This window comes from Penicillium concentricum (genome assembly GCF_028827145.1).
Source record: "Penicillium concentricum strain IBT 3081 chromosome Unknown utg000001l_segment0_segment0, whole genome shotgun sequence".
In the NCBI taxonomy this organism is placed as follows: Eukaryota; Fungi; Ascomycota; class Eurotiomycetes; order Eurotiales; family Aspergillaceae; genus Penicillium; species Penicillium concentricum.
The window spans coordinates 2,061,043-2,087,501 of record NW_026622754.1 but is presented as its reverse complement, the minus strand read 5'-3'; the positions used below and the strand labels follow the sequence as shown (position 1 = coordinate 2,087,501).

Sequence of the window (26,459 nt, the reverse complement as noted above, 5' to 3'; positions counted from 1 at the left end):
GCTTATTTACGTTGCCTCGAGTCTCTCCTCAAGGGTCCCCTCTTGGGTGTTGTAAAACAGTTCAGCCTCGTCTGTATCAATCGAACCTGCTTCAGAAAAGTGCTCTTCTCCTGGGCTAACATGCTGCTGGTCATCAGGCTTCTTCGCCAGGCTCTCTGCTGCCTTTCGAATTGATTTGAAAAGGGGTTCTCCGACTGAGAATTCGACCTTCTTTGGTGGTGGTCCGTCAATTATCTCTTCTCCGATTTGAATATCGGAAGTGCCATCGTAGGTTTGTGGAGAACGTGGTTCCCAGAAGACTACATCTCTATGAATCGAGACCTTTTTCGTCCTCGGGTTGTAGATCCTGAAACAATGGCCATTATCACCTTCGTAACCCACAAGATACCCAATCCATGCTCTGGGGTCTATATTGGCGCTTCAAACCCGAGTCTCCTTGGGTTTGTGTACGTAGGCCTTAGAATACTACACCCGTAGGAACGAGAGAATTGTTGCTTCATCTCCACGGAGCTTTATTGCTTTTCTCCATGCGATGATAGGGGTCTCACCCCCTGAGCGAGTCAGTCGATTTATGATGTAGGTAGCGGTATTGACTGCGAGCCTTTGCATCAATATGCATCGTTCTCGCAATTTGCATGATATAGTGACCGCTATACTCAGCAACACCGTTTTGCTCGTGTGCGTATGGGACCGATGGACTGATTAGCATCGACTCGCTTTTAGCCAATGCTATAACTGTAGGAACCCCTTCGCATTATTGAGTCTCCATTCCGTAGGATAGTAACCCGTCCGGTCTTTAAACTGCTTCGTCCATTTCTGTAAAGTGGGTGACGAATCGCTTTTCTTAGCAATGCATATCATAGCACGAAAGCGGGTTGCGTCGTCTGTGATTATCAAGGCATATTCTCGGTCGTTTTTGCCTTCCTTGCTGATACCCTTTGGTTTCACTGGGTGTAAATCAATATAGAGAAGTTGACCGACTGTTGTTACTCTCGCTTGCTGTTGACGAGAGACGATTTTCTTGGATTTCCGACATCATCGCTTGTTTATAGAGGAAAATGTGGCTTCTAGAATGCCTACGCTGGCTCGCAGCTGTCGTTCGGCGCCATAGGCGAGGAAGATTTCACGCTGTAGGCGGGTCTGCTCGGACCTAATGGTGGCGAGGGCCTCACTCCGGGAAGCTTCGGCCTCAAAAGCATTTTCCGTATCGACGCTGGGGAGATTTGTTAGTGCTAAGTGCTCACCATACTGGAATCTTGTTGTAGGTAACTTACAGCGGCATCGGAGAAGTCTTCTCTCAGTAGATCTTGAGATATGCGTGGAGGATTGATGATGGGGTGATGTGGAAGTGAGGAGAAAAATAGGAAGAAGAAAAAATGTGGAAAGGGAAGGGTGTACATATGGTAGGCAAACAACGAGACAACTATATTGCCTCTCGCTCGGGTTTGGAACACAGGATGGGAGGTCACTTGACCTTCCCAGGTTCTCAATGTGTGTTACGTGCTAGATATATTATATAAAAGAGGGTATTGAAGTCCAGGCTGGCTATTAAGATGCAAGACTATACGAACTCTAGTTGAAAGGACCAGTGTGTGGTTTAAGGAGATCATAGCGAGCATGAGCGACCTTAGGAGCATCTAGCACGTCCATAATATGTAGATGACCTCGTGAAATCCACCAGTGGGGTTCAAAGTGCAAGGCAAATAGTTGACTACCGCTTGGCCGAGTAGTGGGTGCACGTACCCCTGCATGTCTAAAGAAAAAGTGAGGAAGTGTTCAACCGAATGTAATGATGAAGATGATGATCTATCTACTGCCCTCTCTAAATAGCTTCATAGTGACAAAGGGACAAGGGCCTGAAAGCCAGAAAGAATCTCAAATATGCAAAAAGAGGACTGCCAAACTGCGTGCAAGCAAGTAGATAATGCATCACCAGTAGTTGGCGATGCTCGTGTCGCTACGAAACATCTCATCATAAAAGAGCTCCCAACTCAATCACAACGCAGCCTTGGGCTCCTTCTCCTTCTCCTCAAAATTAACACACACATGCTCAACGGCAACCTTATACCCATAAACCCCAAGACCAACAATAATGCCCGCAGCCTTATCACTGAAGTACGAGTGGTGTCTCCACGGTTCGCGCGCATGGACATTGCTCACATGGAGCTCGATAAAGGGAATAGCAACACCGAGCAAAGCATCGCGGATCGCAACGGAGGTATGTGTATACGCGCCCGGGTTGATGATGATACCGTCGACTTTGCCACGCGCCGCCTGGATGCGGTCCACGATCGCGCCTTCGTGGTTCGACTGGAAAGATTCGAGAACAGCCCCATGACTGGCGGCAACCTCGCGACTGTTTGATTCTACATCGGAGAGTGTGGTGTGTCCATAGATGTGTGGTTCCCGTGTACCCAGGAGGTTCAGGTTTGGGCCATTGATTAGAAGGATGGATTTTCCCATTTTGGTGGTTGGGTATAGGTGAAGTTGAGGGATTTGATCGTGTTTGTGGGGAGTTTGGAATTGAGAGGTTGGATATTGGAGATGAGATTGAAGGTAAGAAGTAATAGTTGGGTGCTCGGTTATATTCTTTTCATACTCTTCTCCTTTGGTCTTCTCCGCATTTTGCCCGGCAGAGCGCTTTGCCGCGGATTTTGTGGGGACATCGGTCATATTGCTGTTGTTTTATTGGACGGGATTGGAACCGCATAATTTTCAGATGATCTCATTGAGATTAACAATAGTCGGCTGCTTTATGCGGCCTGGTGATGTATTTTCAGTGGTCCTTTCAGAAATTCTGTTCTATATCTTTTTTTCAGATATCTTCTCGAGACTTAATTTACGAAAACGACTTTTCCATCTATAACCCGTGATTATTCATGTGGGAACAATACCGCTGGTCAAATCTATACCCCGGGCTTACCTCACAGCCTACGATACTAGCACATACCAAAATTGAAGGGTGAGAATGTCAAATTGATGTACAACATTTTAGTAGGACTGCCCATGTAAAACAGACTCTAGTGGGAAACTGACTGGCTTCTTATAAAACTAGTACAAACAGCAGGTTAACCCCATATAACCAAGCCAATTGACCAAGTCAGAGTCATTTATACCTGCAGCTAGATACACACTTCACAAACACTCAACGGAATTGCAGGACATACAACAGTCCGCAACCGTTTCCGTTCCACAAGCTTGCCAGTGCCTTTATGAAACACATCTTCCCCCATAACAAGTTCAACCTTCAACTGATGGTGAACAGTGATTCCCTTCACCATTTTGCCCAGTTTGGAGAAAGGAATATCCCCAGGAAGACCACACTGTGGATTATGGTCAGCGCTAACGGCGCCGATCTCATATGCGGCCAGGTCTATGCTATGCACGACCATTGCCCGTTTTGGAATCGTAAAACCAAATGGGATATAAATAGCTCGTTGTGCTTGTCCCTTTTCGTCGACGCTCTGTCCGTGTGGTTGCTTAACGTGTGGATTGCAACCAAATCCCCAGTATCCTTTTGTACTTCCACCACACAACTTGCGGACCGACTGTCGTTCGCAGATGGAATATTTATCGTCTGAACTATTAGGTTTGCTCATGAACTTGACAATCTCTTCAGCTTGCCACTTCAGCTCTCGCACCACAATATGGCGGAGCTCTGTTCCTCGATCCGCTGGGGCTGTCTCCCAGTGGGTATGAATTGTAGCAGAGAATGAGATCCTTGGCCCAAACCTAGGTGTCGAGTTTTGTGAGAGGGTCATTCCTCGTATGGTATTCGAGGCTCGAAAGTATAGGTGATGTTGAGTCTTTGCCGGGTTGGACTGAATCATCTGGCGGTTGAAATTTAGGGGTCGACGGTGGGTGATAACACCATGTTTCGATGTCGCTGCCGTGGCTTCTATCGCGTAAGTGATGGTCCCAAGAGGTGTTTTTGTCGTTGCAGGTATGTTCATTGGAATGTCCAAGTGGAAGTAGGACTTCGAGACAACCCTCCCTGGGGAAGTCTCAAATCCTTCTTTGGAGGATATTGACAGAGCAACTTCTCGAAGGGTTCGTTCAATCCTTGAACCCGGCTGGGGCGATTCGTTCGTTATGCAGAATGAAGGACACAAGATCCGCCGAGTGTTTTTGCTTTCGGTTATAGATGTCACAACTTGGATAAGCCGAACGTGGATCTGGGCCACACTGGCCAGGGGTGAGGATGAAGTCGCTGAGAGAGCGACATGCCCTGCCAAAGCCGAAATGTCACGCTTTTCATGGCACTGGCTACTGACATGGTAGATAGAGGGAGCAACGATCTCGAAATTGAGAGAGGACATGATGACAGTACGCAGAATATCGAACACGCAATTCCTGTCTCCTGTTATGTATTTAAATGCTGGACATAAGACAGAAAGAACGAGAGAGTCCTGTATGTTGTATGTTGTACTTCTATTGATACCAGCGATCCTTACCAGAAGAGGCAGCCAAGACGGAAAGATTGAGTTTACTGCGGGCCCACTAACCGCTTTTGGTATCAATGTTTGATGTCTACATCCTCCGGGGCTATTTCGTGTAAACGTGAGCGCTATAGATTAACTAGTTTTGGTGGCTGAATTTGTATGAAGGGCCAATCAATTGATCAGCATTTCCCCCTATACTCCGTATAAATGGTTGTTATATTGCTGGGATCGTCCACTCGAGTGGAGAGCGCCAATCCCGCTTGACTAAAAAGCCCAGATAGGCTTAGCGCCATTCATCTCTGTCAAAGGCATCAAATTCCATTTGTGTGTATCACATGACTCTGACCAGAAAACAAGCACTGTCTATATCAACGCCCTCGCTCTTTTGCAAGGTTCTCTGTGGTCCCTAGTATAAAGTCGAATGGGATATACAAATGTCCGCAGGTTCTACGGAACAGTTGGCTGTTAAAGGTACGAATCTCACCTCGTGCTAAAGCGGGGGTCCTAACATTACCAGATTGTCCAACATGTCAAAGACGACGTATCAAGTGTGACCGGGGCCTTCCGAGCTGCCGTAAATGCGGGAAGCGCAATTTGGAATGCCCGGGCTACGGCCTACAGCTCAAATGGGTCCATGGCGTCGCCAGCCGCGGTAGTCTGCGGGGCAGAGCATTTCCCTCCCTCGATGCTCCTATGAGAGTATCAAACTCGCCTCATCATTCGTCGGAGACTCTAACAGAGACCCGCACTAGTGGCAGCGGCATAACCGTTCTGGATCGGTACAGCCATTCCACGACACGTTTCTCACCATCGGGACCGTCCCCCGTTTCGGACCTTTGTTTTTCGCAAGCTCGACCACTGCATGTTTCGCGGTTGCTCTCCTGGTTCAACGACCGAGTCGCCCATCGACTTGCATGGGTTCCGCAGCAAAATGCATGGCGTCAGATGATTCTGCCAATGGCCGAGAGCTCTGAAACAGTCCTTTCTTCCATTCTTGCCATCGCCGCCCATGACCTGGCATCGGAGTACCCTCCAAATGACCTGGGACATGGAACATTCCAGCAGATGTCGAAAAACTATCAAAATAAAGCTCTTGCCCTTTTAGCTCAAGAGTTGAGTAGTCTTTCTACATCGTCTCCATCGGCGTTGGAAGCGAGCACAACATCTGCCTACACCCTTGCATCTGTGATTCTTCTCTGCAATAATGAGTTTATGAAACCACAAGGCGCCGGGTGGAGGGTTCATCTCTCCGCTGCGAGGGAGATCATCCTGGCGGCAGGGAACCGACCGAGCCGGCACCACCAGCTAGCCTCCATCGAAGAGTTTCTCAGGTTAGAATTCTATGAGGCCTCGGTCTGGGCTGATTTGACGACATTTGATAACTACAACATGACGATCAAGGCTCCTCCTGCTAGCGGCAAGAACGCGGTCTTCACCGACTTCATTCAGGTCATCAACCAAATCACACGCCTTGAGCGTCTGAGATATTGTTCAGGGACGATCGAGCAGGCTTCATCATACGGCCCGATGCAAGATATCCAGTCCCAGATTGAGTCAGCTAGAAACAGCATGATGCGTCTCAGTGCATCCATTCATTTCTCTTCTGAAGCTGATCAACATGGCTTCGAACTGGTAGTGTGGATGTACTACCACGCAACTCTCATCTACAGCCATCAAGCTTTATCGGAGGATAGTACTGCTAGTGATCATGTGCAGAAGTCTCGAGATGAAATCCTGCGCTATGTACAATTTCTCTCCGAGACTCGAGACGGCATGTTCGCCCAGGATCTTGTCTGGCCACTTTTCATGGCAGGGACCGAACTCCGAGAACATCCTACCGGTCAAAACATTATTCAGGAATGTTTTGGCAATGTCATGCGTATCAGCCGCACTCTAGACAGAGCGCGTGTTCTCTCGTTCGTTGAGACTTGGTGGAATGACCCTGGTACTCATACATCTTGGATTGACATGGCTCGAGAGCAATCTCAATCTTCGCAGTGTGACATTCTCATTGTATGATAGGTAGAATCTACACATTCCAAAATATTATGCCGATGATTTTTCTACAAACCATCTACAAACCATAAAATGCCGCTAGGAATCTGAAATACTTCGAATGCTTAAATTTGGCCTGAATATTGACCACCCCTTTTACACCTCTTCATACGGTGTACTGTAAATCATGAACCTATTCCGAGACAAAATTAGCCTAGCGAAGGATCTATGACTCTTCCCTCACTTTTCTCCCACGTTTACTTCACAATTGTTTCATTGGCAAAAGTACATGTCTTCCACTACATAACCCGCAGTACAGCAGTATGTAGCCGCCAGTGCGCCCAGTAACAGGGGTTAACCAGCGGTGAAGGGGCCGACCAGAGGCTAGGCCTTATGATATTTTGTCTCCCAATGGCCAATCTAAACTGTGGAAAATCTACTTATGCTCCAGGCTGCTGATCATATTGTGGGCTATCTAATGCTGTGTATGCTTTGAATTCCAACACGCTTCCCTTTAGAACCAAATCCTCAAAGTGATTCCTCTTTTTTTATAACTACGCCCCAAAAGTCAATCGAAAAACCCCATGCGCTTGGATCATGTCAGCATCAGTGCCTATCCGGAACTCTATTATACAGACTTCTGATTCCGCTTGGCGCCTTGGCTGTACAATCGAGTGCGACAGGATTGCAGAACCCGATGGCACATGCGCCGCTGCTTCCTGGAAAGATGGGGAGCATTGGTATATTCTTCGGCAGATAACCTCTGAACAACCACCTGTTCCTACGGCTGCAAATTCGGATGAAGTCCGTTTGATTCATGAAGGAGGCACTTTGTCGGCAGTATGGGCTATTGGAAATGATGCTATCTGCAAAGTCCACCGCTGGAGTTCCGGTGTCACTTCGGAGAGTGAAACCATCAAATTCGTTCAAGAAAGGGCACCCGAAGTACCTGTACCTGAAGTGATCTATTCCTGGGTGGATGGGAATCGATCATTCTTGGTGCTAAAAAGAGTCCCGGGTATAACGCTGAGAGATGCTTGGGCAACTATGTCCGCCATTCAGCAAGAGTCTATCTTAGCTGAGGTTGTTCATTTATGCGATGTACTCGCCTCTATCACTTCGGACCGACTCCAGAATGTTCACGGTGGTCCAGTGTTAGAACCTTACCTTGCTCACTCGGAAAGGAACTCACTAGAGCAGCTAAGCGTGGATGAGAGTAGGAGATATTTCTTTCGGGAGGATCTTCACCCTAATCCGGAGATTGAAGAGAGGTTCCTTCTATACCACCCTGATCTAGGACCAGGGAACATACTTGTTTCTAATCAGAAGCTATCGGCGATCATTGACTGGGAGTCCGCTGGATTTTACCCACGTTTCTGGATTTCAACAAAACCTTCTGTTTCTCCCGGGCTGGACTTCCATCCGCCAATTCCAGGAATCCCTGACACCGAATGGAGAAGGCGACTCAGGGTGAAACTTGAAGATCATGGTTACCCGCGATTTGCAGAATGGTTTATGGATTGGAGGAAAACAAGGTCTCGATAGTAAGATTTAGCACATGAAAATTAGGCTTTTAGGATGATAGTATTCTTGCTCTTCATCTTTAGTACCAACCCATGATGCCTTAAGGTTGTGAGGACCTTCGCTCAAGTCATATACAACCCCCGGCCGGCTACAGGCTAACAGCGGGGTGGTCAAGGCGGCATATTCCTTAAATTATCTGATACAAAGCTCTCTTGTCACCTTTAATCTTCCAAAAAGCCATTCTTCCAATCTTTACTCTACCTTGCATCTTTCCTGTACATCCCAATTTCTCAGATGCCTCAACAAAAGACATCCTCACTGAAGACCTATTTTGACGAGATAGAAGAGACCAAAGGTGATGATGAATGTAAAGCTTGGTTAGGTAGAGTCCTTGACTCAAGAGATGAATTGGAATCGGAAAATACGTTGGTTTTCTCAAGGGTTTCTTCAACTTAAGCTTCCGCTTCAGCTTCAGCGATGGACCGGATGCTATCATTCGGTTCCCAAAGCCAGGACACACGGCTACAGCTTATAGGGACGAAAAGGTCGTGAATGAGGCCCAGATCATGGAATACCTCCGCCAGAACACCGATATTCCTATCCCTCGTGTTCACAGCTGGGGCTTAACTGCTGAGAGTCCACAACACCTTGGTCCATTCATCATCATAGACTATGTCAACGGAACGCTTTTATAGACTGTCTTAAAGCAACTAGACCAAGAAGGCGTGGTTCTAAACCCGCACATCGACAACACAACACACTGGATAAGATCTATCATCAAATCGCCAGTTACCTGTTTCAGCTCTCTCAACTTGCGTTTCCTAGGATCGGAGCCATCTCAAAGGACGCTTTAGGTGCATGGGGTATTTCCGGACGTCCCCTGATATGCAACATGAACGAGTTAGCCACTGTCGCCGGCTACCCTGATAGTCAATTTCCAACCGCACCGTTTGATAGTGCGAGCGATTATCTAAGATCAATCGCGAACGAGCACCTGACCAACCTTTGGACCCAGCGCAACCTTGCCGATGATCTAGAAATCGCTCGGTAGCGGTTCATTGCCTGTCATAGGTTCGCACAGCTCATTTCAAAATATTATTCTGACGACAGCGGGCCATTTATACCCTTCTGTGACGACATGCGACCCTCGAATATGCTTATAGATCCGGAAACACTCCAGATTACCGTCGTGCTGGATTTCGAGTTTACGAATGCCATGCCGGCTGAGTTCACCTATGACCCACCCTGGTGGCAGTTGCTCTCTGGACCGGAAATGTGGCTTGACCGCTGCTTGATGGATGAATTCGTGACCCTCTACGAGCCTAGAATGGAGCAATTCTTGCGAGCGTTGGAACGAGTGGAAAATGAATTCGAATTAGAGTGCAAGCAACCTGGACTGTCTCTTTCTACCCGAATGCGCGATTTATGGAGGACTGGGCGATTCTGGTTCGATTATGCAGCAAGGAAGAGTTTTGATGTGGACACCATCTATTGGGCTGCATTACATGACGGTGCGGGTGTTGAGTTGCTTGATGACAAGACGCGTGCAGAGATGGGGTCATTTACGCAGATCAAGATGGATCAGCTGAAGGCATATGAGGAGTGTACTGTTCGCTTTTCTTCGGAGATGTAGCGGATATGTAGAAATGCCCTCGAAGCCTCCATTGCTGTAAAATGGGGATGCAGCCTGGTTTGTATGCTAATTATTTTCTTTACTTGGTAATCAAACGGGTGCCCTGTTTCAAGGTTCCAAGGTTCCCGAGATCTTGCTTCTTATAGTCCACTCAAAAACTTCAAATACTACGTGAATCGCCATGTCGCAGCATCCTCGGGGCCAAGAAGATACAGATTCTTCATCATGGATGCGGAATGAGGGGCTGATACCAGACGAGGTCAAGTTGCCGTCCGCGCCCGACTATCTCACCAATATTAAAAGAGACCTGAACGAATTTACCCCCAAATACCCAGTCTATTACTTTTTCTACGGGACATTGACAGCACCGGTAACCCTTCAACGAATCATCGACCTACCCGAGGAGCCAAAAATGCGGAAAGCGAAGCTTATCGGATACGCGCTTGCGAAATGGGGCGATTATCCTATGTTGATAAACAGAGAGCCAGGACAGGAGGTTCCTGGGTACGCGTACATTGTGCAGAACGAGGAAGAAGCCCAGAAACTTGCGTATTATGAGACAAATGCTTATAAAGAAGCACACTGCTTGATTTATTTTGTTGATAATGAAGAGCCTGCCGAAGCGTCAGAAAAGACATTCGTGTATGCCGGCGAAGCAAATGCCTTATTAGAACAGCGGTTCGACCGCAAACTATGGCTGCATCAAATGGCTGGGAAATTAGTGTGATCCTTTAACTTATGCTTCTGCATTCTTGGAAGCGGTACTTACAAGGAACACTCTAGTCTCTCAATTGAACCGTTGATGATATCTAATGCTGGGCTTTGTCTGCGAAGGCTGCGACTCTGTCTATTCCCTTCATTCTCTAGGGGTGGATGCGAAACGAAAGCGTCATCGTCATTTTGCTCAGGCGACACCCGACCATGGCACGAGCTTAGGCCATATGCCGGTGAGTTATTAGTTGGGTGACCAGCGAATCCTCACTGTATGTTTTTTTTTTTTTGCTTTTCTTTCTATAATTGCTTTTCGCTCTATACGGGTGACTAAGTGTGCCACCTGGCAATATAATCCAATGAAAGAGTTGTGTCCAGGTGGCACACTTAATCGCCCGTAGCTCTATCTGACCTAGGCCAAGTCGAAAAGATAGGCTCGTCTATGTTCGGTTTGTCTTTCGTATATATTCGTAATGATGGTGATAAAAATGTAAACAAACTATCTATGACATCCATTGTATATGTCCACACCAGACTTGGGTTTCAATTAATAAAGAGGAGCACACTCTGAGAGGTATCCAATAAGAAGACCAAAGAGTCTGGATGGGGTCAAACCCCACGCTATATTACAGCTCATACTATTTTTTGAAACACGCCAGAAACTCGCTGGCGTACTCCGTACAAGCTCAAGCTTTGCGGCGGAACGACTCTCGGATTTTGAACAGGTGTTCAGCTACGGCTGAAAGAGTGCATATGTGCATTTCCCTACATTCCTCGCTATAATTCTACCTGCGTGTCTGTGGTTCAACATTCCCACAGTGGAACCCGACCCAACCCTCCAAGAGCCAGACGATGCCATATTGCAGAGACCCCGAATACAATCCGCCATATCGTTTCCAGCGCCTTTTATATGCCCTATCTGGTAATTTGCAGAGTCAGGCGGCCCCGGATGTATGAAAACGCCTCTTGGCGCCTCAATGATCTACATAAGGGCACTTATCATTGGCTATATCGTGTTCGATGTGGGTCCAGTTGCATAGCACCTGGGTGCGGGTGGGTACGAGCGTGGGTAGGATCATCATATCTGATATTAACTTAAGAATATTTTCTATTCCTATCCTTATGCTCCTCGTAGCACTTCCAGTGACGTCCAAGATCACCTATCATCATGTCCGAATTTAATCCAGAGAATGAGCTGCTACCGCAGACAGTTGATCACTATGCAAGGGTGAAACCAGACGCCCTCTACGCGGAGTATCCGACGTCCCCCATGAGCTATGACGACGGCTACGTCCCCATCACCTATCGCACCTTTGCGAATGCCATCAACGGCATTGCCTGGTGGTTGACCAAGACACTAGGCCCGGGACAAGGCGATGTCCTAGCTTATATAGGTCCAAATGACTTGCGGTATCCCGCTCTGGTCATCGGGGCTGTAAAAGCGGGATACTGTATGTTCCTGACCTCACCCCGCAACAGTGTTGCTGCTCACGAAAGCCTGTTGCGATCACTGAATTGCACCAAGGTGCTTGCCACAACACCGCGGTCACCCCCCATCACAAACTTGTTGAGTGTCTCCATGCCTTTAGAAGTGTATGAGGTGCCGAGCGTGCAGGAGTTGCTAGCCAACGAGTACCCTCATTTTGAATATCGCAAAACGTATCCTGAGGATGCAGATACAAGATTCGTTGCGATACACACATCCGGTTCCACGGGTATTCCCAAGCCCATTTCTTGGACATTTGAAACTACGAATCGACACATGCGAATGGTCGCCCTCAGTCCGCCAGAGGGCTTTGAAGAGCAACACCGCTGGAGTCAAGCCAAGAGAATGTTTCTGACGTTACCACCCTTCCATGCGGGAGGACTCGCCGTCATGCTTTTCATCGGAGTCCCCGCTGGCATGACGATCATTGTACCCACGTCTGGTGGACTCCCCACCGCCGCAGCCCTGGTCGAAGCCAGAAAGCAAACACCCTTCGAAATCGCCTTGGTCGTGCCGTCTATTCTCCATGAGCTGGCTCAGCAACCCGACCTTTTGGGTTACTGCAGCCAGCATCTGGAATATCTCATATACGTAGGCGGCGATCTACCACAGGAAATCGGCGATACAGTGGTATCCAAACTCAAGTTGGTAAATCAGTACGCTGCGACTGAAGTCGGGATGCTCACTTCTATCCACCCTGTGAGAAGGGACCCTCGCCAAGACTGGCGATATACCCAGTTCCACCCGGAACTAGGAGTCGAGATGCGACCTTTCACGGAAGATGAGTATGAGCTGGTCATAGTGCACACGCCAGAGCGGGAATCGCATCAGATGCCATCTACCATATTTCCCGGTCGGCAAGAATACTCGACTCGTGATCTGTGGGTGCGCCACCCCGATCGATCAAAGTCGGATTTGTGGCGATGGAGCGCGCGTGCGGATGATGTGATCGTTTTCCTAAATGGGGAGAAAACAAATCCTGTTTCAATGGAGCAGCACGTTGTCGTCTCGAACCCTGAAGTCTCAGCTGTAGTAGTCGCGGGCGCTCAACGCTTCCAAGCCTCGCTTATCATCGAGTTCGGTGGTGATGGGGATATGGGTCCAAGTGAGCGAGCTGCTGCCATCGAGAAAATATGGCCTAGCATCGAGGAAGCAAATCGTGCTTGTCCGGCACATGCCCGAATCGCCCGGACGCACATCTTGTTCACGACACCCGACAAGCCTATTCCACGCGCAACGAAAGGCACTGTCCAGCGGGCGGGAACTCTGGCTCTCTACGCCCCGGAACTGGATGCGCTGTATGCAAACGCTGATCAGTTGGCGGCAAGAGAGGACAGCGATAATAGCGGGCCTGGGCGCGTTAGTGATCTTCAACAAGTATCGGACTTCATTCAACGGTCCCTGGTGGATGTCACTGGCTGGAGCGAAGATCAAGTGTCCACTGCAGAGAGTTTTTTCGCCATCGGATTGGACAGTCTGCAAACCATCACCGCTGCTCGCCGTATCAAGCGTGGTCTTGACCTACCTTCTTTCGCCCCCAATCTAATATACCTCAACCCATCGGTGTCGGCTCTTGCGCAAGCCACCCTTCGACTCATCCAAGATGACGCTGTCACCCAAGAAGCAGGCAGGGAAGCAATGCTCGCAGAGCGAGACGATCTCTTGAGGCACTTCACAGATATGATCGACAGTGCTCCGCCGCACACGATTGCCCAGTCCAACGCGGCCTCTCAGTCTCAAGTTGTCGTGTTGACCGGCTCAACAGGGACATTAGGCACATACATCCTAAACACCCTATTAAAGGACCCATCAGTATCGCACATCCACTGCCTAAACCGCAAAAAAGACAGCGCAACAATCCAGCAACAAAAAAACACCTTCTACCACCTTGACTCGACCCTCAATCCCTCCAAAGTCACCTTCTGGCACGCCGACCTCACCAAACCAGACCTCGGCCTCGCAACAGAATCCCTCCAAACCCTCCAAAAAACCGCAACCGTGATAATCCACAACGCATGGAACGTAAACTTCAACCTCCCCCTCTCATCCTTCACCCCCGATCTGCACGGCATAACAAACCTCATGAACATCACAATCACCAGTCCCAACAACCCGCACCTCTTCTTCCTCTCCTCCATCAGCTCAGTGCTAGGCCACACAACACCATCCCAAACAACACCCGAAAATCTTATCACAACAACCCACCCCGCGCCAAATGGCTACGCAAACAGCAAATACATCGCCGAGCACCTACTCTCACACGGGACGCAGACGCGCTCGATAAACGCGTCGTTCGCGCGTGTCGGCCAGATAGCCGGTGCGGCGCGTTCGCGCGGTCTCTGGAATAGGAATGAGTGGTTCCCGAGCTTGGTGAGGAGTTCTTTGCAAGTGCGCGCGTTGCCGGAGACTCTGGGACCCACTTTGGGACGGGTGGATTGGGTGCCTGTTGATTTGCTCGCGGAGGTTTTGGTTGATCTTGCGCTGGGGGATTTGGATGGTGATGTTCGTGGGGAGAGACAGTCTGTTAGTGTTTTTCATCCGTTGAATCTGTATCCCGAGGCGTGGGGGGTTGTTGCGCCTGTTGTAGCGGAGATGCTTTCTCTTGTTAGTGGTGAGGAGATTGGGTTTGTTGATTTATCTGCGTGGGTGCAGCGTGTTAGGTTGGATATTGAAATCTCTGAGGGAGAGTTGGAGGGTCTTTTGGAGAGGAATCCGGCTGCTAAGTTGTTGGGATTTTTTGAAGGTGTTGTTGCTGAGACTGGTGCTGGGTCGGGTAATGTCTTGGATACGCGTAGAACGGCGGAAATCAGTAAAAAGCTTAGGGATATTCAGGGAGTGGGGAGTATGCCTCATTGGGTTCAGAAATGGGTTGGAGAATGGTTACGTCCGTTAAGTGACTGAAATATCAAAGGTATGGTGTTACTATATATTATGTTGGAGGTGCATGTATATAGTAGGACTGAAAGCGGATATATATTTCTCAGATTCATTCTGCAACTTCGATTTTTGATATTCCCACAACAAATTTCGATTAAAATGTAAATATCATGAATTAAAAACAGCTCGATATTTACGCTACCATCGGTTGGGATCAACTTCATCTTCGAGATACTCGCGTCGAGTGAGAAATCCCTTGTCTAAGCGCACAGCATCCCCCGAAGACTAGCTGATACAACTTTGGATTACTACAACATATACAAGCGAACTGCCTTTAAGATAGATTTATTCAATAAATAAGAAAAGATAGGGAAATAAAGAAACCATATTAACCTTAAAACACCCCAGCTATGACGTTGTTGAAAGACAACACACAAGACCACGAGAAAAAAATGGCCATGCAAAGAGATAAACCACCATCTATGTCGACAGATACCTGAGACCTTTGCTCCGACCCTACACCGCAGGAGTAGAGTCTTGTGCTTTTTATCTTTCTCTTTATTTTCTGGGTTGGACCTCTTAGTCCAACCTAGTTCGTCCGTGGTCGTCCAAGACCACAACTTTTGATTTGTTTTCATCGGTTATATTAGGTTTCGGCGTAGGACTCCGAGGATATTGTTGAATTTCTGGGAGTGCCATGTAGGGCGTTTCTTGCAATTGCAAGAGGCAGAGGCGTGGGATTTTGTCAGGATCATGGGGAATTGATAGCGCTGACGTAGTGTTCGGGAAAATGAAGTGCCGGAAAATCAATTTTCGTCATTTCATAGGAATAGGAGAGGATCGCGATCCGAAAGGGAGGAGTTGCGGATGGCTTTACGCCTCCGATGCCCAGCGGGACTCGCGTAGCGGCATTTCCTCTCCAGCTTGCTTACGGCTTCCGTCTACCTCGCGCTTCCACGCGTAGTACTCGCCGAGACGGGTCTCAGCATAGCTGGCGTAGTCGAAATCGATCTGGGAGATTTGCGCTTGAATGAGTGCCCAAACGCCCCTGGGAGATATTGTCAGCATGATGCGGTAACACTGTTTTTGCGGTTGTGTTCGCTGGACTCACCAGTAGAGACCAGGGATGCCACGGAAGCGGTCAACGTCCTCGTACAGCCGGTCAACAATCTCAGCCTGGGACGACGCATCGAGACCACGCTGTTCGCAGTAGCTCTTCGTGTACTCAGTGAGGAACTGACGACGCACAGACTTTGTAGGCATCATGTTGTAATCGCAGTCGTAACCACCCCACTCGGCAAGGTGGTTCGAGATATCAAAGGCCGCGGGCGCGGGAACCGCATATTCATAATCGATGAAGTTGACAGGCGCGATACCGTCTTTGGGGGTTGGGACACCGTTCTCGCTCGGAAGGACAATGACGTTTGCACAGAGGAGATCGCAGTGCGAGAAGACGAACTAGAAATCCAGAGATTAGCCATATTCAACAACGCAATCCCTGTTTCCAGCGGATCGAGGCTGGAAACCACATACTCCGTCTTCACCAATACCCTTCCCATCGTCCAGGATTTCCAAAACCCACTGCAGCTCGGTTTGCAGGCTCAACCGGCGAGCACGCTGCTCGGGCGTGGTGACTGGCAAAGCCAGAACCCACTTCTGCAGCACAGCCCACATAGACGGGCCCGCGCACCGGGGCTTGATTACGGTAATATCATCATCATGGATGTCCGCGGTCTCGGTCACAGCATCCTTGGGCTCGGCTCCGCTACTAGGCAGGATGGCGTGCCACTGCGCCAGGCGGCGGGCGACACCGCGCCAGATGGGCGGGGAGACTAGATCGAGGTGGCCGCAGGGTCTGCCGCGGATGAAGCGGTAGAGTAGGCCGTTTTTGAATCGAGCGAGGAGAGGTGGGGCCAGACCGCGACTGGCCAGAAGCGCGTGGGACTTGGTTTCTCCTAAGATAATTGATCTACTTCAGCATATGTCGCAATGGGCAAGGGAGGCGCGGAGGGGCTTTTTTGTGTTTTGAGAAGTGGGGGTTTTGACGAAGGTTGTCCGTCGGGGGATTTTGCTCGTACTTTCGCGGTCTATGAGGATCTCTGTGCCATTTCCGTACGCTCTCATCAGTACTGCCTCATTGTCTATTTGTTCCTCCGTCAGGCCGGGTCTCAGGTTGATAATTTTCAAGAGCTAGGGAATCGTTAGTCTCAGTTGGATTCGGACAACCTTATCGCTGGTCTTGTAGGATGCGACACTGGGAAAGAGAAACACACGGTGTTGGTGATGCCATCCGTGAACCGCACGAACTCAATGTTGTTGCCAGGACCCTCCCAGTCCGGGTTGAGTGTCAGGATTAGCCTGAGAGCAGACGCTTGGGAGTCCGCATGGCTGTATGATAGGGGAATGTATCGGAAATCTGGCGCCATGGCCGTTTGAGTCTCTGTCGAGCCCATGTTGGGGTTGAGCGTAGATGGGAAAAAGGGGTAAGGGCGCGATTTGGTTTGGAATATTTTGTGCTATTTAATTAGTGCACAACTGAGAGGCGCCGCCTCTATATCAATGACGAGGTCCTTGAATTCAAGAATTAGGCAATTGCACAAGGTCAGGCTGCTAGCGTAATGTGCGAGAGTTAAATGCTAGAAAGAAGTAGAGGACAATGTGGAATGGCCGATTCTGTATTATGGTGAAGGTAGAACAAAAATTCAGGGGAGAAATTGGCTATCGATGGCGGGGAGGTTTATGAGAGCGAGGGGAGGTCTCGTGCTCCCGACCCGTGATTGGAAGATGGGATTATCTGGGTACTTTAACCTTGTCCACCGCCACTACTTTAAGTTGTACATGTCTCAAGTTCTAGTGTTTTTTTTTTTTTGATATAGGAGTCTAATGGAAGGTTAGACACCTGTAGAATAATTTCTTGATATCATATTTTTTTATTTCAATTACAATTTCGTGGCGTGGTACTAAAGCATCTTCACGGTATGATGTAGATTGCTTGTTGCTTTTGCCAAGTACAAGTCACGGGACGATCACATGCAAGACCTTGAAAGTCAAAGGGTCACATGAAGATAACAAGCCCTGAGATTAGCCCTATCTACCAAATCCGATAAAATCCCTCAACAAAAAAGCGAAATTAGTCATAAAATCCAATATTAGTCAACGAAATGGAAAAATATTTTCACCGACACCCAATCGGCTCTAGCGTATATTGACTTCCAAACACATAAAAGGGACCTCATCGCCCGCGCCTTTACTCTTTTTTCTTTTCTCTCCATCATCAGTAGAGGTTTACATAACTTAATGTAAATTTCAACGGGGCTCCACAATGTGGCTTGCTGAGGGTTATCCGATGGCTTCGGCCAACATGGGTTTTCTTCCGTTCCCGGCCCTGGAGAGTAAAGGCGTCTCTCTTTTTCCCAATCACTTTATGGCTATGCTAGGGTATCCTTCGGGAAGCCCCATGGGTGCTAGCTGTGGAGAGGGCGTCACATACCAATTTTTCAGCCACTTTTATGTGATCTGAGTTACTCTACGTTTTTCTCTGGTCTTTAAACTGGATCAGGGATTGCAACGGTCTTAGCATTTGATATCTTGCGGTTTTCAACTGGTAATTGGCATACGGTGTAAACGTACATTCTGCTGTACAATCCATCATAAAAAGAGTTTCAGAAGCCTCGCTAGGTTTATGAGCTCTTGCGATGCTGTATCCCGTCAAGACAAAATCTATGATGTTGATTTTGTTTGCCGAGATATTAGCTGTTGTCGGCATGCCGAACACCTCACGCTATGTCCCGCCAGTTACCGTTAGGTACAATTAGCTACATGTACAGCTAGAGCCAAGATCTCAATTGTCATCACCGTCATAATTTTTGAAACTTTCTATCGTGTAGATTTTTACATGTCCCCAATCATGCATGTCCAGCATTTCCAATCTGGATGCGCTCTCCAGTCCACTTGTCATCACTGCGCAACACCGGCCAGCTAGTACCATCGGCCTTGGCCAATTTCAAATCTAGCTTGGTGCCCAACACGCGGAAAGTGGAATTCTCCGCGTCAATCGGCGCAAAGAGAGTATATGTATCCTGGTAGCGCTTGTTGTCTGTGGTAGGGAGGTCGAAGACAATCGAGTTGGTAGCAAACTCAACCTTGGCCCGTTGCTTGTCAATCTTCTTAAGGTAGAGGGAGACGTTGACGGCGGTGGGAGTCTGGTAGAAATCGTTTCTATAGAATGCGAAAGCATGTCAGTTGGCTGTTTTCAAAACAAAATAGAGTTGATCCGCCTGTCTTGTCGTATACGCACCTGACTGTATCCACCTTCTCTTCACCCGGAGGCTTGGCCTTGCCAACGAACAAGTGCTTTGTCTTCTCTGTGCAGCCGGGGATCTTCAGGAACTCATCGAACTCGAGAACCCGGCGCTTGCAGCAGGACCACCCCTTGCTGCCCTCGTGGAAGACCGGCTGGCCGGGGTGGTGAACGCACTTCTCCTCATCGCGAGCAGCCGACCCGGTATAGGACGCCCCGCAACCCTTCCGGCGACATGTTGCGTTAGTCGGGATTTCCGCATCAGGGTCATCAGATTCAGGCTCTTCGATGACTGGCTTGGCAGGCGGCGCCGCAGTTGCGATAGTGGGGGTAGCGGAGATGGGTGGCCGCTCGGACTTCTTCTGCTCAGCCGGTTGAGGAGCAATGACTTCCTCAGCCTTGGGGGGCTCGGGCGCAGGTGTGTCATCGACGGTGGAATGCTTGCCGGTTGTGCATGGCGGGATGTCGAGGAATTCCTCAAAGGTCAAGACGCGGGGCTTGCAACATTTCCAGCCTGAGAAGTTAGCGGTGTCGCGGGGTAGAAACGTAGCAAAAGCCAAAGACAAGATCAAGTGTCACATTGCGTTGCCGCAATGGTCCACCGTGAACCCTTGGTTGACTCATGGGACACAGATCTGGCATAGCTTGAACACCAAGGTACTTACCTTTCTGCCCCTCGTGGAACACTGGGGGACCCGGATGATACACGCAGTCTTCTTCCGGGTCGGTGAAGGTCTTTCCACACGCTTTGTGGACACACTTTCCTGCCATGATGTATGATAAGACAGATTATAAGGGAATTGACAGAACTGAGTCGAGAGAGAAGATTGTAATGTGTTCTGGAGAGAATGGCGCAGGTTGCCTAACAGGGTTTAGCGGGGAAGCTCGAATGTTCCATCGCGGAGAACTCCCTGACCGCATTCGCGTCACGCCCATCTCGAAACTCCGTTGCATCCACTCCGTGCATAATTGACCATTGTTTCTCTATGTTTCCTACGCGTGCCCTTCTCGGTTCAGCCCGCTTGACGCTGTTTACACGTGCGGGCTGTGGCCTTTGCGACACCGCTAAAAACACCGTGCTTAAGCTCCAGAAACGGCGCTCCTTTGAGTATGTCGAAACGGACATCATGCAACCTGGGAACAAATCTTGGAAGGATGTTTACGAGTTTGATGTTCCCGTCCTCCACGTCCAGTCAGTCCACAATGGGTTGCCCAAGGAGGCCAATCTCTCCGACGCGCGCAAATTGTTCCATCGATGGACAGAGCAAGAACTCGAGCGGTTGGTAGACGAAGCGGAGAAAGCACAGCCCCGATGATTCTATTTTGGATGAGCATTATATGTACAACTATACCGATCGCCATGGTCCACCGGAAGTGTGCACTGGGGAACCCCCATATGGAGGCATCGACATCGTGATACCGACACAGTAATGCACATGGCTCTTGTTGCATTATCTCTGCATACTTGCTTTTTCAGTCCTGCTGGCAGGACCTAGCTACACCATGCATTCCACAAGAAGGGGTATACTTCTGTATATATTTGAACTATCGTTGACCATCAGTGGATGATGGCAGATACACCTACGATGTACCTAGGTGCCCTATCAATGTATAACATATGTTTTTCCTGTTCCCCAGGGGTCTTGATGCCTCGATTATATACTTGGTCTGTAGTTCCAATTAGTTTTGCTTCCCAAATTGACTTATCCTAGCTATTTGGTACTAATGTCTTGAGGTATTCCCCACAACTCAGTCATTTTCTCTTGTCTGCAACTAGACTGCAACTAGACTCGACCAGTGATCAGAAAATGTATTTTTTTATGGACCCGTTTCTAAGTTCCTTTATTCACTAGTAGAGGGCATCGCATGGCTACTACCGAGGCATCGCGAGTTAGCAGATATGGATGGCTAAGGCGGTAAAGCAACAACTAGGTACCCCTAACCCCTACTACTCGTTAGTAGGCCTTTATTGACATCATCGTCATTACGCAAGAAGATGCGGCATACTATCCAGGATGTTTGATTTGATGCAGCAAGGTTAGACTTGATCTTGAACTCTTGTTTGACCTCGAATTTCCCGTCACAACTTGAGCTTTACAACCATCTATATTGTGACCATCACGGCTCTGCCACGCGTCTCTACGCGTTTTCATCAATTATTCCACCGTGAATCATTTCAGAACAACATATTATTGAACTCCTCGGTAAGAAGTCGTCAAATCCGACCGGTGGTTCTGGCGTAACATCTTTCGCATTCCACGCAAATGATTACTCTCACTTCACCGCGAACCATATGTACTTCGCGAACCAACCAACAACTGACATGTTCATCCTGTTCAGTTTCATTTGATCCTTTCATGCAACTCAGGTTGATATTGGTGAGTGATTTCCTCATATTACTCTTTGTTCCTGGCTTTATGGCGGTGTTGTACGGTCTCTATCAAGCTACAGTCAAACCAGCCAGGCCAACTCTATCGTCCCAAGTCTGAGCAACGTAGACTAATACTGATACATTCATAGATCTTATCCCTCATCAACTGATGCATTGAACTGAACCTGACAATGGCTGATCAAACGCCAATGGTGAATGGCACTGACATTTCACGGTCACCATCCGCTCCATTGTCAACGACCTATTTAGCACCGTCAAACCATCCGCTGGGATTTCCTTGTACAAAATGCAAGGCAAGACACAGGCGCTGTGACCGCACTAAACCAGGTAAGTACTCTGTGACTTGAGAGGGCACCGAGGATTGCAAGTATTGACGACTGACTATTTACATAGTCTGCAACACATGTGAGAGCGCGGGGTTTGCAACTGAATGCTCATATCCTTCTGCAGATTTACCAGTGTATGTTGGCTCGTGCTATCAGTGTGGGCAAGTCAAAAAGACTAATTTTATATCATCTAGTGCCGAGAATAGAATCACCCAGAAGACTGGTGCTCCATTCTCAGGGCCAATGTGCAATAATGCCTCTGCTTTACCCTCAACGGGCGATAAAAGACCAAGAGCTATAGACGCCCCTGAACGAACTGAACTTGTCAATGCTGTGGTTGGATTACCCATCCAAAATGATTCCAGCCACCAGCAGACGGAGATACCCCAGCAGTCTCCTGCGAAGCGGCAGAAGATATCCGAACTTGGCTCTGGAAGTCCCGCTAGGCAACCTGCGCTAGCAAAAGGTCAGGTCATACCATTTGACACCGGTATGCCCAGTGGAAGTAGGCCGAATCCTCCACCCCGCATGCGCAGTATCTCTCCTACTCTGCGTGCAGATGAAACGGAGCTCCGGTGCAACTTGACCACCGAAATCAACGTTCAGAGAATGAAGCATCGCAATCTTGCAGCAGAGCCTTTGCGCAACATCATAAAGCTACTAAAGAAAGCTAAGATTGAACGCCCGAGCACTGATCCTACGATTTCTCGATTGGGGGATACTCAATTTAATGACGAGTGGCGCGAAGAAGATGATCTCATGGAAGTTGCATACAACAAGCTGGAAAAGGGTGGCCGATGCTCTCGTGCTCTTCTCAGTCGCTTTGAGAACTTCTTGTACGGGCCATTGATGAGCCCTGAGGAGAAGAGGATACAAGAGCAAATCATATGCGTTGAAGAGTGTCTGTCAAGTACATCGGCTGAACCAACATCCAACCATAACGAGCTGTTCCTCCATCGCCTAAGCAAACTCACGTCTCATCCTGATGCTTATGGCTTGGACAAGAAAGACTCACGCATCGGATTCCTCCGCAACCATCTCCTTACAGCCATATCGACCAAATCCAAGCTGAGTCGTGCGAACTGTAGGAAATTCGCGGAGCTTTTAGACCCTGAAGGAGATATTGCCAATGCCACCTTGGACAGTCCAGGTGTCAAAGCAGAACATGCGACTCCAAAAAGGAAGGTGCCACCCAAGCCCACCTCTCCACGCGTGCCTTCCTCATACACGCCAGCATCACCATCGCGACCAACTCGTAAACAAAACCCTCCCCTCCCTCTGTCTCCTTCACCAACCCATCCCCCTCCTTTTCCATCTCATTCATCTTTATCCATCCCACATCTGGAATCCGTCGATCTGACTGACGACACCATGATTCCTGTGACAAGTTTGAAGCACAAGATCAGGCGCATTTCGGTTCCTCGCAGCCAGTTGTCGCAATCCAACGACACCGCGGCGTCTCCTGCCACGCAGTCTGCGTCTAAGAAACGTCCTGCTTCTGACAGCCAGTCTAAGGACATCACTGCCCCATCTTCAAAAAGTGCTGTTGCTGGCACCCAGTTGTCCAACTCCAATGACTTCACCCCCGGGCTCCTAAGGAAGCTGCTTCTGGGACCCAGTCGTCTAACTCTATCAATGCCCTCGCCCCGATTTCTAAGGGTGTTGCTTCTAGCAGCCAACCACTCGCCTCCGAAATTCCCAAGATGCTCTGGGACATTTTCCTTCACAAATATGGTCATTTACTGCCTGTTCTTGATCTCGACCAACTGAAAGTAGCTTTCAACATGGCTGTGAACCACGGCAAGCTGGCGCCCAAGGCCATTGATCCAATCCTCGGGTTCTGTCTTGCAGTTGCCTGTCATCTCACTCGTGAAAAGAGCCTCTGGGAAGGCCGCAAATGGAACGACGCCGCTGTATCCACACTGAGGGACGAAGGCAATACCACCTCGCTTCAATACTTCTACCGACGGATTCTCCAAATCGAGTATGTCCACATGGTTGGTCATCTGGAAAAGGGCTGGGAGATCCTATCTTTGGCTATCAGCAAAGCGGAATCCCTTCAGATGCACACGATGCATGGTGGATGCCTCGCCGTTGACAAAGAATCGCTGGGACAGGTCCGGGTGATATGGCAGTCCCTTTGGACGAAGAAACTATTTCTCGCCCTCCAGCTTGGTGTTGTCAATCAATACCTCGACGTCTTTTACATCTCACCAATGCCGATGCAGTCGCACATTGAGACGACTATCGGATCATCTGGCGGCAGCCAATCATTCGTGGCATCCTATTTCTTCATTGCCTGTGCCTCACTTTTGAAGCACACCGATGACCTGATCACCGTTGAAAACAATCTACGTGTGACGCGCATGGAATGCCCCATCAAATGGTTTTCCACCGTGGACCTAGGTCCATTCCAGGAGCTGAATGAAAGTTTGTCTAGCTGGTATAATGGTTTACCCAAATGTCTGGAATGGAAGGGAGCTGCCATCGAGTTTACCACCCGGAAGGACGCCAGCATCCACCGCATGTCCCTCCTCGCCCATCTACGCTATTTCTACTTCCGACTTCGCCAGCACCGGCCTTTCTTGATACTAGCCTTGCGATTTTCCCATGCGTGTGCCTGTGAAAAAAATCCTCATCTGACCGGCAAGGAGTTGGACTCGGTGAACTCGTCTGTTCTTCTCGCCCTGGTGTACCATGGGGCAATCAAATGTCTCGTCGCCGCTCAGGACATTGTCCAGACGCTTTATGCTTCTTTCAAGAAGTACGACGATGACAATGGCAAGTGCGAACAGCTAGAATATCTCTATGCTGCTAGTCTTGTCCTGATTGCGACTATGAGTGTTCCCTGCCTTATGGATGGAACTAAGCAATGCGCATCTCCAACAGCCCCAATGGACAGATCGATGAGCACTATGGCTCAGGACATCCGGAAGGTTGAGAATCTGCTACACCAGTACGAAGGGAAATGCGAACAGGCCCCCCGCCTGAAGCAACGCCTCGAGCGCTCCCGCAACTTTCTTAGTCTAGTGCGCCTGAAATCTGTGTCTGTGGACACTATTCTTTGTGATTGTGATATCGCGCTCCCGCGCAATGTCTGGGGCCGAATCTATGATCGATTGGGAATTGATATTCCCTTTGAGAGGTTCGTTAATGGGCGGCTAGCCAGTGATAAGATAACTGGCCGTAGAATGACCTTTGGCTGGCTTGAAAGCCTACCTTTCGACATGGATAGCCAGGATGTGTAACTCTGTTCTCACTTCAAGGTTAGATCTCGGGGCCATGTCTCATATCAACATCGATCATAAGTCTATGTATGTAGTAGCTACCAAATGGAAATCTCCTTTGTTCTAAATTACTCCACTTTATACAGATGTGCATGTTATATTATATGTATGTGTGCCCTTAGTCACGAAAGTCCTTGAATCTCAATTAACACTTGGCGTCAACCTGTAGCCACAGTGAAGGGCTTGTAAGGTCCATGGTTACACTCTTGAAAGGGAGAAGAAGTATGAACGTCTAGCCCAAGATCGTGAGTAGAACGGAAGTCTTTGAGCGAAGGGATGATTGAGTAGGATTTTAGATCTACAGCCCTGGAGGGGGTTAACCAGAGGTAGGAGCATTAAAATAAAAGCCATCTTATGGAGGAATCGAACTCTGAGTAGTGTATATTACCATATGTCCCAATTAGGAAATATGTCCTATATAGGGAAGGTAAAAGGTCCCCTATCAGCCAATCCACCCTGGTTAGCTTAGTGGATGGGGCATCTGAAGTACTACCTCTTTGACTGCTGGTTATATCACTTTGCCTAGGCCGGTCGGCCAACTGGCTTAGGTCGGTCGGTATAGCTGCGAAGGCTGACCGAGGTGTATGGAGGTAATTCCCACACCCGACTTTGCATTATGACTGGGTCCCCCTCCTGAAGGGGGTGGCGGTCCTGACGGGACGGGGTTCGTGGATTGGCGCCCTCTCTTTTTTTGTATACCTCTTTCTATGACTCCACTTGCTATACTTTTAAGAAATGGGAAGTTGACGATAAACTTCACGCCATTGGATTCAATGTTCATTAACCTCAACTAGCTACTTTTACTTGTCCAGACAGAGGGATCATAACCAGTCATCAAGGATGTATACTCAGGACCAGCCGCCACCCATCCTTTGATGCCTCCGGTAAGGACCAAGCTCTTGACCTCTATATCGTGTTGATCTTCGAGATAATCCGAAAACCAGCCACCTGCACGAGTACCCCGACCTCCAGATGATCCTAAACGCAGATCAGTATCCCTGTATCAGAAAGTCGTTATCATATTTATTGAGTAAATCTCACCACAATACCAAATCACATATTTCACGGAGCTGTTTGACACAAGAGAATATAATGTTGGGATCGTAGGGTATAAACTCTGAGCGGGCAAGTTCAATGACCCTTGGATCGTTCCTCCCTTTGACACATCAGCGCACGAAAACGTCACTGTTTTGAACTTCCCATACCTCATAGTCTGTGCGACGCAAATCAACAAGTACAAAGTCTTTGCCTGCTTGTTTACCCTCTCGAATCCATTGCAATAGCTCTTCTCGCGAGATGGAGGGCGCCGCACTCCTTGGTGCGGGATATGCAGCGTGCCATGGAAGCTCGGTTGACATTTTGGTTGTAAATGACTTGATACTGAAACTGTCGACTCTGCTAGAAGACCTCGAATACCCCTCGCCTGTGAGGAATGTCACTTCCTCATTCTCATTGGTTGAGACACATCTCACGGCCCCGCTGATAG

The 26,459-nt window shown here is 48.7% G+C and overlaps 13 protein-coding genes across 13 annotated transcripts; 7 read left to right on the top strand and 6 right to left on the bottom strand.

Annotated features, from left to right (window-relative positions):
* Positions 1–6: 6 nt before the first annotated feature.
* N7517_000783 (uncharacterized protein) lies at positions 7–1,282 on the bottom strand (the record flags this gene model as incomplete). Its single annotated transcript, XM_056718513.1, has 5 exons — positions 7–346; positions 549–698; positions 746–1,020; positions 1,081–1,213; positions 1,275–1,282. 5 exons carry the CDS (start codon positions 1,280–1,282, stop codon positions 7–9), a joined length of 906 nt encoding a protein of 301 aa, XP_056582648.1.
* A 713-nt stretch (positions 1,283–1,995) lies between these two features.
* Positions 1,996–2,673, bottom strand: N7517_000782 (type II 3-dehydroquinate dehydratase; the record flags this gene model as incomplete). The annotated part of the gene is made up of 1 exon (XM_056718512.1): positions 1,996–2,673. The coding sequence occupies one exon, from the start codon at positions 2,671–2,673 to the stop codon at positions 1,996–1,998; it is 678 nt and encodes a 225-aa protein (XP_056582647.1).
* A 449-nt stretch (positions 2,674–3,122) lies between these two features.
* On the bottom strand, positions 3,123–4,319 carry N7517_000781 (uncharacterized protein; the record flags this gene model as incomplete). The annotated part of the gene is made up of 1 exon (XM_056718511.1): positions 3,123–4,319. The coding sequence occupies one exon, from the start codon at positions 4,317–4,319 to the stop codon at positions 3,123–3,125; it is 1,197 nt and encodes a 398-aa protein (XP_056582646.1).
* A 557-nt stretch (positions 4,320–4,876) lies between these two features.
* On the top strand, positions 4,877–6,461 carry N7517_000780 (Zn(II)2Cys6 transcription factor; the record flags this gene model as incomplete). Its single annotated transcript, XM_056718510.1, has 2 exons — positions 4,877–4,913; positions 4,960–6,461. 2 exons carry the CDS (start codon positions 4,877–4,879, stop codon positions 6,459–6,461), a joined length of 1,539 nt encoding a protein of 512 aa, XP_056582645.1.
* Positions 6,462–8,255: 1,794 nt separating this feature from the next.
* Positions 8,256–8,815, top strand: N7517_000779 (uncharacterized protein; the record flags this gene model as incomplete). Its single annotated transcript, XM_056718509.1, is given in 3 exon segments — positions 8,256–8,390; positions 8,402–8,635; positions 8,657–8,815. The coding sequence occupies 3 exon segments, from the start codon at positions 8,256–8,258 to the stop codon at positions 8,813–8,815; spliced, it is 528 nt and encodes a 175-aa protein (XP_056582644.1).
* Positions 8,816–8,853: 38 nt separating this feature from the next.
* N7517_000778 (uncharacterized protein) lies at positions 8,854–9,594 on the top strand (the record flags this gene model as incomplete). Its single annotated transcript, XM_056718508.1, has 2 exons — positions 8,854–9,008; positions 9,033–9,594. The coding sequence occupies 2 exons, from the start codon at positions 8,854–8,856 to the stop codon at positions 9,592–9,594; spliced, it is 717 nt and encodes a 238-aa protein (XP_056582643.1).
* A 181-nt stretch (positions 9,595–9,775) lies between these two features.
* On the top strand, positions 9,776–10,321 carry N7517_000777 (gamma-glutamylcyclotransferase family protein; the record flags this gene model as incomplete). The annotated part of the gene is made up of 1 exon (XM_056718507.1): positions 9,776–10,321. One exon carries the CDS (start codon positions 9,776–9,778, stop codon positions 10,319–10,321), a length of 546 nt encoding a protein of 181 aa, XP_056582642.1.
* A 1,152-nt stretch (positions 10,322–11,473) lies between these two features.
* N7517_000776 (NRPS-like enzyme) lies at positions 11,474–14,692 on the top strand (the record flags this gene model as incomplete). Its single annotated transcript, XM_056718506.1, has 1 exon — positions 11,474–14,692. One exon carries the CDS (start codon positions 11,474–11,476, stop codon positions 14,690–14,692), a length of 3,219 nt encoding a protein of 1,072 aa, XP_056582641.1.
* An 849-nt stretch (positions 14,693–15,541) lies between these two features.
* Positions 15,542–17,121, bottom strand: N7517_000775 (putative ethanolamine kinase; the record flags this gene model as incomplete). Its single annotated transcript, XM_056718505.1, has 5 exons — positions 15,542–15,716; positions 15,780–16,126; positions 16,202–16,623; positions 16,747–16,858; positions 16,942–17,121. 5 exons carry the CDS (start codon positions 17,119–17,121, stop codon positions 15,542–15,544), a joined length of 1,236 nt encoding a protein of 411 aa, XP_056582640.1.
* Positions 17,122–18,573: 1,452 nt separating this feature from the next.
* N7517_000774 (cysteine and histidine-rich domain-containing protein) lies at positions 18,574–19,739 on the bottom strand (the record flags this gene model as incomplete). The annotated part of the gene is made up of 3 exons (XM_056718504.1): positions 18,574–18,886; positions 18,966–19,482; positions 19,634–19,739. The coding sequence occupies 3 exons, from the start codon at positions 19,737–19,739 to the stop codon at positions 18,574–18,576; spliced, it is 936 nt and encodes a 311-aa protein (XP_056582639.1).
* A 215-nt stretch (positions 19,740–19,954) lies between these two features.
* On the top strand, positions 19,955–20,284 carry N7517_000773 (glutaredoxin family protein; the record flags this gene model as incomplete). The annotated part of the gene is made up of 1 exon (XM_056718503.1): positions 19,955–20,284. The coding sequence occupies one exon, from the start codon at positions 19,955–19,957 to the stop codon at positions 20,282–20,284; it is 330 nt and encodes a 109-aa protein (XP_056582638.1).
* Positions 20,285–21,530: 1,246 nt separating this feature from the next.
* Positions 21,531–24,934, top strand: N7517_000772 (transcription factor domain-containing protein; the record flags this gene model as incomplete). Its single annotated transcript, XM_056718502.1, has 4 exons — positions 21,531–21,687; positions 21,754–21,820; positions 21,881–23,231; positions 23,306–24,934. The coding sequence occupies 4 exons, from the start codon at positions 21,531–21,533 to the stop codon at positions 24,932–24,934; spliced, it is 3,204 nt and encodes a 1,067-aa protein (XP_056582637.1).
* Positions 24,935–25,763: 829 nt separating this feature from the next.
* N7517_000771 (putative arsenate reductase (Arc2)) lies at positions 25,764–26,331 on the bottom strand (the record flags this gene model as incomplete). The annotated part of the gene is made up of 3 exons (XM_056718501.1): positions 25,764–25,951; positions 26,015–26,129; positions 26,179–26,331. 3 exons carry the CDS (start codon positions 26,329–26,331, stop codon positions 25,764–25,766), a joined length of 456 nt encoding a protein of 151 aa, XP_056582636.1.
* Positions 26,332–26,459: the final 128 nt, after the last annotated feature.